Here is a 14,869-nt window from a genome sequence, read left to right as displayed (position 1 = left end):
AGGTATCCGTAGTTCAGGTTTACGATGAGCAGAGGGAGAAAAAAGTACGATGGGCAAAAAAATTAAAATAAAATAAAAAAAGAAGGCGAGGGCGGAAATTGTATGCCCAGGAATCGGAGTCTGCACTGGTGCGTGTACGTGCGTGCGTGCGTGCGGGCAGCGCTCCAATCTCTAGAAAGTCCAAGTCGAGGCGGTAACAATGTCTCAAAAAGCGGCCAGTCCCTTGGAAAGCGGTGACTCGAAATTGGGCTGGGCAAAGAGAAAGAGACAGGGGGATGAATATGTGAAGGGCGATTCGAATCGGGGTGCAGATAAATGAAGCCAATCAATAAGTTCAACACCCGTCATTCCAGAGTGTAGCGTAGGTTGTGTGTGTCCAGAGTCCAGACCGATTGAGTTTGGTTGCAAATGCAGCGACCGATGTAAGAAGAACGAGAAGATGCAGAAGAAGGCAGAGAAAGAAGAACAACAATAACAAGCAGACAACGAGGACGAAAAGACGTGCGGATGGATGTCAGCGGTGACAACAGGCGGCTATCGACCGGTATTGTGTGACCTTGATGAACGAGCGCCGGCCTCCGGTGTCCGGAGACGATGGGATCTGGAGGCTACAACTCTCGCTGGATTACAGGCAACACAAGATGATACCGAACGGTTGCAATGCTCGGAGTAAGCACCGAGCCACTGGCATCAAGATACAACGGGAGGTAGATGTAGAGTAAACAGTAGGCACAGACGCAGAAACGACGAAAAAGGCCCAGTTGATGGTGAAATGGAACAAATTGTGGACCGGGTGAGTTTTGATCGTTTGGTGATGTGTACCTTGGGCGGGCGTATGTGTGTGTGTGTGTGTGTGTGTGTGTGTGTGTGTGTGTGTGTGTGTGTCCAAGTTGCAGCATGTAAGGCAAGGTGAAGGTAAGTCACCTATCCAAGGCAAGGTCTTAATTGATAGTAGAGGCGTGGCTGGATCATTTCACATACTTTGTATCCGAACAAGCTGAGGGAACACGGCACGTTTGAATACTTGGCTTCAATGGATGGCTTATCTGGCTTCGTTGGGTATTACAGTGTCCAGAAAAGCCTGACGCAAGCTGCGGCGAAAAGGTATAATAACTACGGTAGGTAAGGTAGACAGGTATTCAGGTATATCACTCAATCTTGGGACTGAACGAACGAGTACGATGAGGATCGGTCTGAAGCTTGTTCGCCATCAGGCCGTCCCATTCTCCGAGACGCGGTCGCTTGCTGTGCGTGGGTGGAAGCCAGAGCCAATCTGAGGGGTCAGTTGAGAAATGGTGGTGTGTACCTTGTCATTCTCTTTCTCATCTTACAGCGTCCTCCTCGATCACACCTTGCCTCAGATAATGTGGCAGTGGCACCATGGTTTCCTCTGTGAATTCGCATGTACAGGTGGAAGTGGCAGGGACGGACGAAGAGATGGCGCTGCAACTTGAGGGTTGGAAGGGACGGCGGGTAGATACCTATCCATCTGCCAATGGGAATGAGAGCGAGATAACCAGATTGGCTGTGTGACTTTGCTGAGAATGCCATGTATCCGTATGGATGGATCCTAGAGAGTTGGTCTTGCGTCTTGCGTCTTGCGTCCTGCACTTGCAGTTGGCGTTGTGGCGTTGGATGCCCAGTGCTCAAGCTTCCCGTTTGGGCCTGATACTCGTAGAGGTAGCCGCACCTTGAGCACGCTAGATTCATCGAACTTTCCTGCCGGTCTGCGTGTATCTGCGTGTACAGAGTAATGTGTGTCTGCTTGGAGTTGGAGCTGTTGCTGAAGCTGGAACTGACTGACGCCCTGTGCTCTTCCCGCGCTTGCGGCCGTGGCTCTTTCTTTCACACACACACACACACACTCTCTCTCTCTCTCTCTCCCTCTCTCTCGTCTGTGTGCCCTCTGCATTGGAGATCAGTGGCCGGTCTGGTCTGTGATGTATCTCACCATCCGTATCTGTAAGGTATCCATCATCGTGCGTGTGCGCCTGTGCCTGGGTGCCTGCCTGCCCTGACCGGCAACAACACAGCATAAAAAAGACAGACTCACGGATCGCCTCTTTTCCCTTTCGGCTTGCGTCTGCATCGGCAAAGATCCATTATTTACAACGGAAGTTGGTGGAGGAACATGGTCGATTAACACTGAAGCTTGCAGTGAATTGCAAAAGGTTGGTTGATGAGGCGTGGAAATTGGTGAGGTGGGATCCGCAAAAAAACTCATTGACGGGAAAGGATAGAGGTACGTATCATATCGAGGTGCAGGTACCTAAGGTAAGGTAATTGGCCGTGTGTCTGCGGCGGAAGACTTACGCGAAGGCACCGTGTGGCACCTGCGCCACGCGCCGCCAAGACAGATGGCAGCCCTCTCCGAGAGCTCCACTCGGTGCCCTGAGTCCACTCAAGCCACCCTCTTCCTGGCCAATCACACACTTGTCTGGCGATGGTCCCTTGCTAGAGTCTGAGCACAGTGTGAGAACTTTCCATTCTTCCTGTCGACTCTCGAGACAGTCTCACTCACATCCCACGTCGCCCGATCCCTTCCATGACCGTACCGACCGACCTCTTCCTACCACGCACCCACGGTACCACCCACCATCCATCCACCTACAGTGAAAAGACTGAGGTGACTGATAAGCAAACCAGGGCATCAGCACATCAAACCCCCAACGCCAGCGCAGGGCGACGCAGCTAAAACACGCGCGTCCCGATGGCGGATGGCCCCTCCGGTACGCAGGACGGATACCTGGTAAATTATGAAATTGCTCTGGGAGATGAGCCTTTGGGTCATCCTCTTCCATTGCCCGCTTACCTAACTGACCTTATTGTGTTTCTCCATAGGTTCCAGTGTCTGCTTACGGTCCGCAGATAGGGGAGTCCGTACCAACTGCAAAAGACACGAACATCACCCTGTGCAGCAATTCTGCCTGCCCGCCTCGAAACCCACTTCAGCCCAGATAGAACCACATTCCTCGCTCCCCCCATTCCACTGTTTCTCGTACCGGTAGGGCCCAAGGCCCAAAAGGCCCCTTCCAGGTTGTTTCCAGGTTCTTGAACCCTCGACTCGATACCCAGGGCCACTCCCGGTGGCTCACGCTCTGGTCCCTGACCCGTCGCCAGGATGCCAATGCACCGGCGATGCAGAGTTGCAATCCCGCCGCCTTCCTTGCCTCGCCAGGCCTACCTCACTCGTCACTTTCACAACTCCGGCCTTGCCCCTCATCAACAATTAACGTCAGTCTTCATCATCTTGCAGGCAACAAGTAACAGATTGCTTGATGCCGAAGCAATCTGGCCTCTTCCAAGTCCGGATACGACTTGGCTCTTGTTCGGACTTTTGCTACGTGTCTCTTGTCTCTTTGCCTAGAGCCTTCTCCACAAGTCAATACGCTTTTGGCCAAGTCTCGTGATACCCAGCAAACGGCAACTCCTGGGAGACTCCTTGAGTCTTTGCTCACTTTCTCATAATATGAACTACCAAGACTGGTCAGTGGCCACTGCGGTCAACTTACCGTGTGCCCGCACATTGGACGAAAACAGTAACCTGATCCTCTCCTTTGGACCCAAACTACGCCGACCCAGACCGGTGCCGCGGGAAACTAACTCTCTCACGGACTCTTGTCATCGACTTTAATACGCAGCTCGGCTCGTCTCAGGACGTCAGCGCTTACCTGTTGCCACAGCTAATGCAGGCAATTGCCCACGTATCCATACCTACCTTTCCAACAATTGGACTGCGTAGGTTTGTGTCCTGGGTTCCTTCCCGGTCAACCTAAAGTATCGACACCAAGACCGAGCGGATCTTACTTGGTCTCCTTATGCATCGATACTACTACGCACCTCCCTCAACAAGAGACGGTACGGCTTTGCGGCGTGTCCTGAACCTAACCTTGGCCGGACCATTCCATCCAAGGAGAGACTACTCGGCTTTCCAGAAACCGTCCGGTTTCTATTCTCCCGTATAGAGACAATCTCTTTCTCTTACCTTGTCGCGGGGAAATAGCCTGGCTTCATTGGCCCATCTTTGGATTTACTCGTTGAAATGCAAGACAGCGATTGTCTGCGACATCAGTAACTTAGTCATTGCAACGAACTGCTACTACCCTACGACGCAAGCCAATTCTAGCCACTGTTGGCCGCCTAGAGTAATCCCGACGCAAGAACCGGCGGAAGACGGGTTGGCACGATATCAGCCTGCCGCATTACCTGCGTCCGATGTCAATCATCGGCCCTTTGATAGGCTTCCGCTTCCCTCAACGTCAGGAACGGAACCCGGTGGTGAATGCAACCCTTCCCGCAGATGGTCGTTCACACCTGCACCAAGTACCAACAATACCACCGGTCGCTACCACCCATCCTTTTCTCCTAGCGAAGGAATCTGGCAATTCAACCAGTCGATCAATTCCTGTCTGTCCGAGTCTGGGCCTCAGCCCAGCTCAAGCCTCGCCGTCTGAGCGGGATTAAACAAACCAACGCTGCCAGCCTCCTAGGAATCTAGGAAATCGAGATGCGACGCTTGACTCTTCAGCCCCGACGTCGCTCCGAATCTCGCACAAACGCCTCAATACCAATACCACCACCAGCTCATGTTCAGTTAGCCTTTTGCAATCGTGTGTCAACCATTCTTGGTCCGGTCGGGCTGCACAAAGCAGGAACTGACTGGACTTCTCCCAAGTCGGGGAGGGATTGCACAAACTCATTATGTAAAAACACTTGCACTTGGCCTACTGCGTAAATTGTGCATAAAGCTGGGTTTTCCATCTGACCTTGATCGAAACGTACTAGACATCACCTGGACTGCAGCCAGCGGCGGTAACCTAGTCTCCCCCAGCCTAGAGTCCAGCTACCAGCCCAAGAGCACCAATCAGCGATTGGCCTTACACCACCAGAACTTTGGTCTACGTGCGGGCAACAACTATTTGGTACCTAGGCGACTCCGATGTGTGTGTAGGAAGTAGTGGACGACTCGCAAATGGTGGACCGAGTAAATACCGAGTGGCAATTATCCAGTTCGATTAGACGTCTACCTAATTACGGGTATTCTAGCCGGTTCTATCCCAAGTCTATCTTGTCTACAGTAGATTCTCTACGAACAAAGATTGGACAAGTGTCATTTGAAATGCCAACTTACTACGACTCCGTCTCGAGGCCATATACTTTCCTTTTGATTTCCGGAGAGTAAACCCCGAGAGACATGGGAATTGACAACGGCTGGTATCCGGAATTCTGTCCGCCGCGTGGGCTGATTGTCTCACGTCTCAGTCAAACGAAGGCTTTTGCGGTTGCAGAAAATAGTTCTGCATCACACGAAATCTTCTGCTTCGCGGGGGTTTTTTTCCCTGCAAATCACCGAGGTGCTGCGGGTGTCTCGTCCGGAAACCGGATTGTACGACTTGGGAGCTCTGGTGGCGGTGGCGTCTGCACCTGTTGTTGCTCATCAGCCACCTTTGTCTGAGAACCATTAACGCGTTCTCCGTCTTCGGGGCCTGAACGTTTCTGATGCTCCGGTTGACCGGCCCGCTTCGTCCAAGGAGGGGCCGCGCCCGGCTCGTCCGCGCCCGCAGGCGGCGGAGGGATGACTGAGCCGCCGATCCTGTAGATGGGCCGATTGGCGCCTTCCACGTCAGATTGGGGTTGAGATTGTGACTGCGACTGTGCCCGCGACTCGATGTTGTAGCCTGAGCCTGTCGCTGCTTCGATACCTTGAGATCGTGAACGGCCAAAGGGATACAGTACTCTGCCACGAATGCGGAAGGAGGGCCGAGTGGCCTCAGGACCACCCTCGCCGTCGCCTTCGCCGCTCATGAACGAGATGCCTCTAGAGAGCGAGCGTGGAGCGTAGTAGCCGAGCTTGCCGAGCGGGATGCTCAGCCCGTGGACCACCTATTTGAAACTTCATTTTAGTTCTCGACGGTTTCGGGAGTGCGTCACTTACTATGCTACAGACTGCGAGGAACCAGACGACGACTCTGACTATTTCGGGCAGGTGAGCAACATCCGAACGAGGTTCATCGCCCTCGTTCAGCGTGTGCAGGAATTCGACTGTGACGTAGAGATAAAAGATAGCCGACACTCCAATGGGACCGAAGAAGCCCACAAAGATGGCTTGCTTCACCTGCTCAATCTGGGGTATGAAGCGGTGGATAGCGAAGACGAAGGGTAGACGCCGCAGAATCAGCACCAAGATGCCAAGAGGGATGAGACGGTAGATGGGGATCACGTCGTTGTGGAGGAACTCGTTCCACGGGATGACGGCGCCGTACCACATGAAGATGGTGACGTTCAAGAGCATATCAATCGTTGGCTGGAAGGAGTCGTCTTCGGTTTCCAAGCGGAACCAATCGTCCCACGTAAAAGCATTTCCAGCGATGAAGCACGCGAGCACGTCATCGCTGCCAATCATGCCGCATGTCCCGACGATGAAGAGCGCCAGGGAGATTGCAAAGACCAGGAAGCTCTCCCTGTCAACGTATTTGCGCTTCTCGGCCCATCTAAGCAGCGTCTTTGCGAGCCATCCTACGACGGCGCCGTAGATGACGCTGAGAATGATGGTATAACCCCAGGTTTCACCGAACCACAATCCCATCGCCAAGCCGGCGCCTCCAGAGACCTGCTTGCCGCCGTCGCCAATGTACTTGATCAGGTACAAGGCGAAGAACAGGAACGGATATCCCAGCCCATCATTGGCGCCGGACTCGCTGATGATGAGATTCTGCAGCTCCGTGGGGATGTTGTGGTCCGCGAAGCGGCCCTTGACGATGACGTTGGACAGCACCGGATCCGTGGGCGTCACGCAGGCGCCGACGGCGAGGGCGTGCAAAAAGGGGATATGCGGCACCATGGCCCAGACGAGAAGGGACGTTGCGAGCCACATGCAGGTCATGACGGGCCCGACGAGCAGGGCCATGGGCTTCCACTGCGTGCGGAGGTACCTGCTGGGCAACTGAACGCCGGCGAGGACGAGCTGAACGCCGAGGACGAGGCGGGAGAAGGCGAGGGTGACGCTCTCAACGTCCTCTTCCGTGCCAGCATACTCCAGCGGTCTGATGAGGTTTGCTGCGGGAGGGGAGAAAGCCACGCCCGCGAGGAGGGATATCACTGGGGTTTTGGATTAGCCGCTTGACTACAAGACGAATCGAGAAAGTATTGTCCTGCATGGCGATCTAGGCGCATCAACTGCGACCCTTGACACCATATTCGCCATTGGGGGTCCATTGGGCTCTGAAACGTGTAAACAGCGGAGGGACTTACGGGCTTCGGAGAGGTAATAGTTCTCCTTGCATAGGTACGAGACCAGGCCGAATAGCGAAATCCAGCCACCCAGCAGGCCCACGAGGATATTGAAGTTTGTGAGCGCGAGGGTAGGCATCTTGGGCGGCCTTTCTCGACGTGAGATTTGCTTCAAAGGAGTCGAGAATCACTTAAGCTTTCGCCAAGGTGTCTAGTCGGGCCTGAAAGCTTGGAAGCCTCCACACTTTGTGCGAGTTTTCGTTGTAGTCTCCGTGATCTCGTGGGCGAGATGATCCAATGAATGTGCACGAAAATGCGACAAGGTCCCAGTTCGCCAAGTTTTTGAACCACGAGGGTGGCAGTTTATCTCTTGGCAACACAAAACGACCGGTAAGGCGATAGAGAGGTAGAGAGACCGCGCGCGCCCTACGGAAAGGGAGGTTCTTCTGATTTCGGATCCGAAGGAAACCGCAAGCAATTGGTTTTCGTGCGGTACGATCCGAGGTACAGTCTATTCTAGCCAACAGCAGAGATACGATTGTTATCGAATTGTGGGGTTCGAAGCGTCGTGAACGAAGAGGAGAGTTGCGGCGCTTGCGTGGCTGACTGTCATTGGGAGGCTATTGGGGATCAACGACTTTCGTGGCGATGATGTTTGCTTCTTTGGATCTGTTTTTCTGCGACCAAGAGATGGCGGTCTGCACGTCTTTGCGGTTCTGGAGGGGTTTCGAACTTTCGTCTGCCCAATGGGTTCCGAATGCGGTGCGCAGATGCGGGCGGCCGAGTGAATACCTAGGTACGCCAAGTGGGAAGTCCTGGGTGAGGGTGGTCGCGATGTAAGGGGGAAGAGAGGTTGAAGGGGAAAAAGGAAAGTGGCGGCTTGGCGAGGATCTGATGCAAGTGCTGTGGTTTTTGGATATCGGGGCGAACGCCGCCGAGCTGTAGCCCGGCCCTTGTTTTTTCATCATCACCGCAGGTTTGGCAAAGCGGGAAGGAGGGGTGTCCCTGGTCCCATGCTAGGATACCAAGGGTATTTAGTTGACCCGATGCGGAATAGCTCCTGGAAAGTAAGTATTAGAGTGAGAATATGGACGCTCAGGTTTGCGATGATGTGGGGTAGGCAGAGTTCAGCTGTTTAGCACAGAACGGAGAGGCTATCCTATGCGCTGGACATCTCCTACCTTACTGAATAGTGGCGAACTATCTTAGGAAATGCAAGCTCAGACGGCGTTTTCTTGTGTGCTTCTGAATGCCAAAGCCGGACCTCCTGCGATGCCAACAGAGCAAGGTTTCCAAGTAAGCTTTTGCAAAAGGTCTCTTTAGATCTCTCTAGTGGGAATAGGTTTCAACGGAAAGCAATGCCTGCCTGTCTGGCCCTGTAAGACTGTATCATGGAACAAATGCAACAAGGTGACAAGTAAACTAAATAGATGAATGCTCGGGACTTCAAGCCGGCGCCAAGAATCTAAATCCCTTCTGCGCCTTCCCTTCCCTTCCCTTTCCTCTAGGCTCTCAGGCGCTCCTCCCTCTCTCGCTCTCTCTTGTCTCTAAAACCACATTCTCCAGCCTCGAGACCCTCGCCAGCAATCCACAAACGCCCACAGGAACAACAACGTGGGGGCGTACAGAGGGATAGAGACACGATAAAGTAACGAAAAGAAAACCCTAATCACATTAGCTCCAGGCAGACAAAACTACACACACGCGCGCATATAGAGCCACGAGTTTAGTACGGTCTCACAAACCGCCACCGTACCTGTGAGACAAAAGTGTTTTTTTTTTCCAAGACCATCACATTCGCGCCGGCCTGCCGCGGAAGCAACGGGAGAGGGAGAGAAAGAAAGGGTTCCCAAGGATAAATATATTCTGCCCTTGGAGAAGGCAGAAAATCCTACGTAATGAGACAGAGATACTATTCGTAGGCAATTCCACGTCGGTGGCACGTTTAAGTGTTTAAGAGAAGGAGGGAAATTTGTCGAGAGGGGATGAAATTCAGCCGAGGATGGATATCTGCCGTATTTGAGACATGGAAACTACTTAAACAACAAGCAGAAACGGGAAACAGAACAGTTGAACAAACCACCTATTAAACACTTGACCCCGTCATTGGACTTCCGCCACGATTTCAACCATTCGTCAATGGTCTTCTTGCATGCATAGTACACCTCTGGGTCTGTACCGTCAATATCTCCTTGTGGGCCACAACAGTACCAGATATACGATCCGCCATTGGAAAAATAATTACAGGATCAAAGGCCGAGAAAAGTCTTAAGGAATGGGGATATTGACACAAGCAGAAACGGCACCATGCAATCAACCGTAGTCACCTGCGCCCGAAACGCCCCTTTGACATGACCGTCACATCAAGTCAACGACCCTTCACGAGTATGACGATATTCAACATCGCCCGTATCGCTGCTGCAGACCGGTAGTGCGAGGGGTTGGAGCTTTGTGCGGGTATCGTCAATTAGCGCGCAAGGTCGCCCTCTGTCGACCCCTCCGACTCACTGCCGCATCGTATCCTATGCTATCGCCACCTGACCGGCATAAAGAACACGACTTATACGTGCTTTGTAGGATCGTAATCATCCTCATCCAACTTTGATTCAGAGCCCATCATTGCCGCCTCACTTGAGCTTTCTTCTTGACTTCGTTGGCAAAGTCTTTCTTGCACCGGCCGTGGCGAGCTCATCCGCAGCCCTGTTGCCTACAGATGTCGGGTCTTGCTCTGTGGTGTGAGCCTTCACCCAGTTGATGCTCGTTATTGTCCCTGCAGCCTCTCGCCTGTTGAGATGATCCATTATTGCCTTGATCAAGTCCTGATTTTTTACGGGTCCTTTCCAAGTCTTCCAGCCGTTGGCCATCCACTTTTTGCAGTCGCGAGTGACGCAGTTCTTTGCGTATTCGCTATCCGTCCAGATCTGGACATCTTGCGTGACTGAGGTGTACTCGAGTGCTCGAAGGACGGCGGTAAGTTCTGCTCGCTGATTCGTTTGTGGTTCACCTTCGAGGGGTTCAGATATGTTCCTAAATGCGTCTGAGTCAGTCCGCTGCGTCTGGCCTGTTGAGGAAAAGATATAGGGGAACTACATCACCACTGCTTCTTCTGAAAACGAATCATGACGGAAGAAGGTAAGATGTAGTTGAGGGCCAGCTTACCTTGCATCGTTGGGTCCGAAGTAGACGCCCACGCCGCCCCTGGCAGAAGGAGTGCCGTTGCCCGCCGTAGCTCCGTCGATATAGATTTGCGGCAAGTTCAGTACCTCCGAATTTACGGGATCGTCTTTAGGTTCCTTCTCCATCTCTTCCTCCACCCCATCATGGTTCTCCTTCTTCACCTTCGTGGCCTTCGTTGCGGAGCTGGTGGCTGGCTTCCTCGGCAGAACCTTGATACCCGCGTTCAAGGCGCCTGCCTCAGCGCCAGCAATCGTTTCCTCATTGCCCCATTCCCTAATGAACTCTAACGCGCCGGTGTATGTGTCGAACCTCTTATACTTGGGCCCTTTGGCATCCTTGATTGCCAAGGAAACCGTATCCCAGTCGTTGACGAAGATGCCCGTGAAATGACCACGCGCGACAGCATAGTATCTTGGAGGGGAGGGCTTTTCCCCGGCTGGCGCGGGTACGAACTTGCCTTCCACAAAAGCCTGGGCCTCTTCGCGTGTGAAAAAAGACTTGTCTAGAAAGCAGCCTCTGTCAGTCGAACCGGTCAAGAAGGCCTGCAACTTCCACAGTGGTATGGTCAGGTATCTTCACATACATATTGCTCCTTTTTGATGAGCAGTCTGTTTCTGGCATTCAAGCCATGTCAAATATACACCTGGCCGGAGACCGACGCGCACAGCGTAGTATCTCTGTAGGTCCTTGTCCGCCTTGCGCTTTTTCGATTTGTCCGCAGGCATGTCGACGCGCTCGTTCAGGAAGCGTGCGAGAAGCTGTAGGGTGTTACGGTCGTCGTTGCGGATGTCGTTCGGTCTGCCTCGCCAGATTGTGACGCTTCGTCGTCTTAAAAATACCGATGGGAGAAGGCGACAGCTTACAGAAGCTCGGAGATGAAGTTCGTCCACAGCTTTTGTCCAAAAAGCTTGAGGTCGCGAGCGCATGTGTCGAGGCCGTTACAAAGCTACCTGGTCGGTGTCGCGTGGGTCAAGAGAGTCAAAGGCAACTCATGCTGGTGGTTAGAAGGGTCTCGAAAGCTGCAGTTCCAGGGCCGTTTCCTCAGCGGGTGCTTTTGTTCGTGGGCGCATGCCGAAACATGTAACGGGGAAAAAGAGTGAAGATTGCGGCATGGGCTGGTGACGAGGGGACCACTTCAATGGATGGGAGTATGGATCAGTTCTCCCAGTGCGGGCCTTCCTCGCCAGCATTAGGCGTGCCGATAAGATAAGGCGCATCCCTTCCCCGCAGGAAGCACGACCGCTGTAAAGCTTGCCGGCCCTTAGCGCAGTCTGGCTCTGTACCTAAGTACACACCGTGCTATTACCTACCTTATTCATCGGGCACTATTTACCTGTATTACTTTTGTAGGGTAAGTTAGTGTAGGCTGCAGCCAATATCACTTGGATGCTGATCTTATATCGGCTGGAACTCTTTCCTAGCGGTTGTTCCTATGTGACTCTGGTATTTTGGAGAGTAAAGGGGTACATCTTCCCTCAACAATTGCTCGTCACAGCAAGTATGGACGACGAAGACTTGATGTAAGTTGCTTGGGCATTGCTAAAGTTGCCGTCTGCTACAAATGAGACAGCATGGGTATAATTCCTGACCAGCCTACCGTCGCACGTCTCTCGAATCTCCTTCATCCCGTCAGACATCCCACGGGAGCTGAAGGGACTATCTAAACCCTCTGCTAGCCCTTTCAACCAGTCTCTCAACCAAATACAACAGGTAAAATGTAAAGCGCCAAAGCCGCCAACGAGCTGGCTCAGAGCTTGGGGTACAGGGTTTATCGATACTAATGCATCGAGACTACCGTCAACCATTACAATCGTTGGCATCCCGGCACACAAAGACTGTTCTGGCCTAGGCCGGTTTCCCGACCATAAGCACCAAGGTATCGTCGTAAAGTCCCATGGGGACTAAGCATGGACTCTGTGATCAACCGGCGGCAAAGGTCCCACGCAGTCGCTCGATTCCCACTCCCACGCCAACAAGCTCCAGTTCAGCTCACGTCTCCAGAAGAGGCCGAGACCCTCGCCTCTACCGCAGTTCTCCAGCTCGGGATGGCCATGTCCTCGATCTTCCGAGCACATGCCCCCAGTAAGTGGCATGCGTTGAGCGAAGACGACCTTGCCCATCCGCGAGTGAAGGATAGCCATCGAGCATTGGACGCAAGGCTCGTGAGTCAAGTACATCTCCATGCCGTGGCACAGGTAGCCGTCCGCATTGGGATGCTCGTCTTCATGAACCGTGAGCTCGTCTTCCAAGAGCGGAAGATCTTGAAAAGTGTCGTATTCAAGGATAGGCGGCACGTTGGAGCGGCCGGCTGCACGTCTCTCGTGTCGCACAAGCTTCTGCGCCACCATGCTGATAGCTCTGAGCACGCAGTGACCCATGGGGTTGCCGGTACCGCTTCTATTGGGCTCCTGGTGCCAACGAGCATCTCCGGCAACCGCTACCAGGTGGGATTTTCCCCCTTCGCGCTGGACGATGACGGCACCCATGGGTTCGCCGATACCCGCCTTCTTGGCCTGGAAGGCGACGCGATGGGCCAAGGTCATCCACAGAGATGTCTCATCCTTGATGGTTTCCGTTGATCGTCCCACCATGCTAGGGTGCGGTCCAAGAGGGTTGTTCTTTCTATACACCGTAGGCCAAAACTGCGAGGTCCACATAGCTGCCTGCACCTGAGAAGTAGGTGGTACCATGGGGATCGGAATCTTGGTGAGGAAGACGTTCTCATCCATTCCCTCGATGGCTCCCAGCTTTGCGACCAAGCCGTGCTTATCGAAGTCTTTCTCTTCACCAAGCATGATGTAGATCCAGGTGGATTTACCCGTGTGGACTTGGCGGCCTTCGGGGGAGTCGTTCATGAACTGTGTTTTGAGATGAGCCGGGATATCCGCGGGCTTCGCACATCTTCGCAAGTGAGGCAAGTTGTTAGCCACGCCTTCAGGGAGCATCGAGCGGATCAGACTGCAGTCAGGTTAGTATGTGATAGAAACGTGATGACTGCTACTCACTTGACGACGTTGTTAGTAGACGTAGATGGAGCCCTCGTGATCAAAGCCTGGACAATGGTGTGGTCTTGTCGGATTTCCAGAGTCGTCTTTAGAGGAATAAGCACTCCTCGGCCGAGTTGTTGTGGAAGCAGGTGGTCGATGAGAGCATGGGGCTGGATGACATCAGGGCCAGTGTGCTCGATCTTTTCCTCAGATTGATCGTCAGGCCTATCAGAGGCCATGGCCGGGAGCGAGGCGCGTTCGACAGCGAGCATCTTGACTGGTGGTCTCCAGACTGGCTTCCAAGATTTGGGCAGAAAAAGCAGGAACTGGTGTGTCCGTCAGTATAGCTGGGGGTGATTTAGGGTGCGTCACGCCGGAGCCGTAACTTACTTCAACAAGAAAGTCACGGTATCTCGATTTTAGTCTCCCGAGGCACAAGACGACCGACAGAGAGGGCTACGGAGATAGCTGCTGCGCACCGCTGTGGCGTACCGTGAGCGAAGTGTGGATTTCGGCAGACAACAGAACGACTGGAGTAGCTCCACGACGGCTTCTTGAGGAGGACTGTTGTGACTTAGGTGAATAGTCCAGTCAGAAGCCTGTTATCAAAGGTGTGCTCCTAGAATCCGATGCGGCTCGTTTTGGTTTGACGTTGTCGAACAGGGCCAAGATCGGATGTAGCGGAGGGTTTGCTGAGCAGTCAATAAATCAGAACGATGACTAGAGAAGATTTCCAGTCAAGGCCTTGTGCGACGGTTGATGTAGGTGGCACACCTAGCTCTTTCCTGAGAAAGAGAGATGTGGTGTCGTGTCCTCGGTGTCCAACTGTTCTACACCCTTACCTCGGTGCTGTAAGGGCTGGACAATTTTGTAAGGGAACGACAAGCCAACACAATTACCGCAGTTGGTAAGGTCTGGATGAAGGAGGCTGCGAAGTTGCTTTTGGCCCAAAGTGAGGTGCACTCAGGTAGTACCTTGGAGCAGAACCAAATGGGAGGAAGTCACGAGAAGCAACTTGACGAAGGGGCCCACACTGCCTCAGGAAACTACTTTGATAGGCAGAGCCAGGACAAATAAAATCGTAGCCCGGGACGCTGGACTGGAAGGCGCGAAGAAGGAAGGCACCCGACCTGCACCTTCAGCTCCTCTTCTGCTCTTGCCTCAGATCAGATCCTGTTCACTTCCAGCCCTGTGCTGCTTTGTTTATCTCCTTCCCTCCTTTGACTCTTTTGCAGCCTTGGAGACGAACTTGGTTCTCGGTCACTTCTCTAGAAAGATTGTGCGGTACACAAAGCCTTCCGTCGATTCAGGAAGCAAGTTTGAGGTGCAAAGATATTTGCCAAGATAAGTGGAAATGCGCCAGGTATTATTGGAACCGATGATTGGCGGGTCCAGGTAGTCTGATATATCGTTCGGAGAGTCTCAGCGTTTGTATCAGTCTCAGCCTCAGCTTTCCATCTATAGATGGCTTCAAG

General features: G+C 53.1%; 4 protein-coding genes across 4 annotated transcripts; 1 reads left to right on the top strand and 3 right to left on the bottom strand.

The window, feature by feature from the left end:
• The first annotated feature begins 2,712 nt into the window (after positions 1-2,712).
• Positions 2,713-3,974, top strand: BDZ83DRAFT_610375 (uncharacterized protein). The gene has a single exon (XM_060507585.1). It carries the CDS (start codon positions 3,122-3,124, stop codon positions 3,365-3,367), a length of 246 nt encoding a protein of 81 aa, XP_060368195.1. The 5' UTR covers positions 2,713-3,121; the 3' UTR covers positions 3,368-3,974.
• Positions 3,975-5,346: 1,372 nt separating this feature from the next.
• Positions 5,347-7,369, bottom strand: BDZ83DRAFT_717273 (sodium/hydrogen exchanger family protein; the record flags this gene model as incomplete). Its single annotated transcript, XM_060511936.1, has 3 exons — positions 5,347-5,883; positions 5,936-7,098; positions 7,252-7,369. The coding sequence occupies 3 exons, from the start codon at positions 7,367-7,369 to the stop codon at positions 5,347-5,349; spliced, it is 1,818 nt and encodes a 605-aa protein (XP_060368194.1).
• A 2,070-nt stretch (positions 7,370-9,439) lies between these two features.
• Positions 9,440-11,733, bottom strand: BDZ83DRAFT_151370 (ribonuclease H-like domain-containing protein). The gene is made up of 3 exons (XM_060501329.1): positions 10,991-11,733; positions 10,390-10,909; positions 9,440-10,257 (listed from the first exon to the last, which is right to left on the bottom strand). Exons 1-3 carry the CDS (start codon positions 11,331-11,333, stop codon positions 9,858-9,860), a joined length of 1,263 nt encoding a protein of 420 aa, XP_060368193.1. The 5' UTR covers positions 11,334-11,733; the 3' UTR covers positions 9,440-9,857.
• A 575-nt stretch (positions 11,734-12,308) lies between these two features.
• On the bottom strand, positions 12,309-13,666 carry BDZ83DRAFT_717272 (uncharacterized protein; the record flags this gene model as incomplete). The annotated part of the gene is made up of 2 exons (XM_060511935.1): positions 12,309-13,365; positions 13,413-13,666. 2 exons carry the CDS (start codon positions 13,664-13,666, stop codon positions 12,309-12,311), a joined length of 1,311 nt encoding a protein of 436 aa, XP_060368192.1.
• Positions 13,667-14,869: the final 1,203 nt, after the last annotated feature.

The sequence above is a fragment of the Colletotrichum acutatum genome (genome assembly GCF_030867785.1).
Source record: "Colletotrichum acutatum strain CBS 112980 chromosome Unknown BDZ83scaffold_19, whole genome shotgun sequence".
Taxonomy (NCBI): Eukaryota; Fungi; Ascomycota; class Sordariomycetes; order Glomerellales; family Glomerellaceae; genus Colletotrichum; species Colletotrichum acutatum.
The sequence above is the reverse complement of the archived record's forward strand: the minus strand, read 5'-3'. Positions and strand labels throughout refer to the sequence as shown.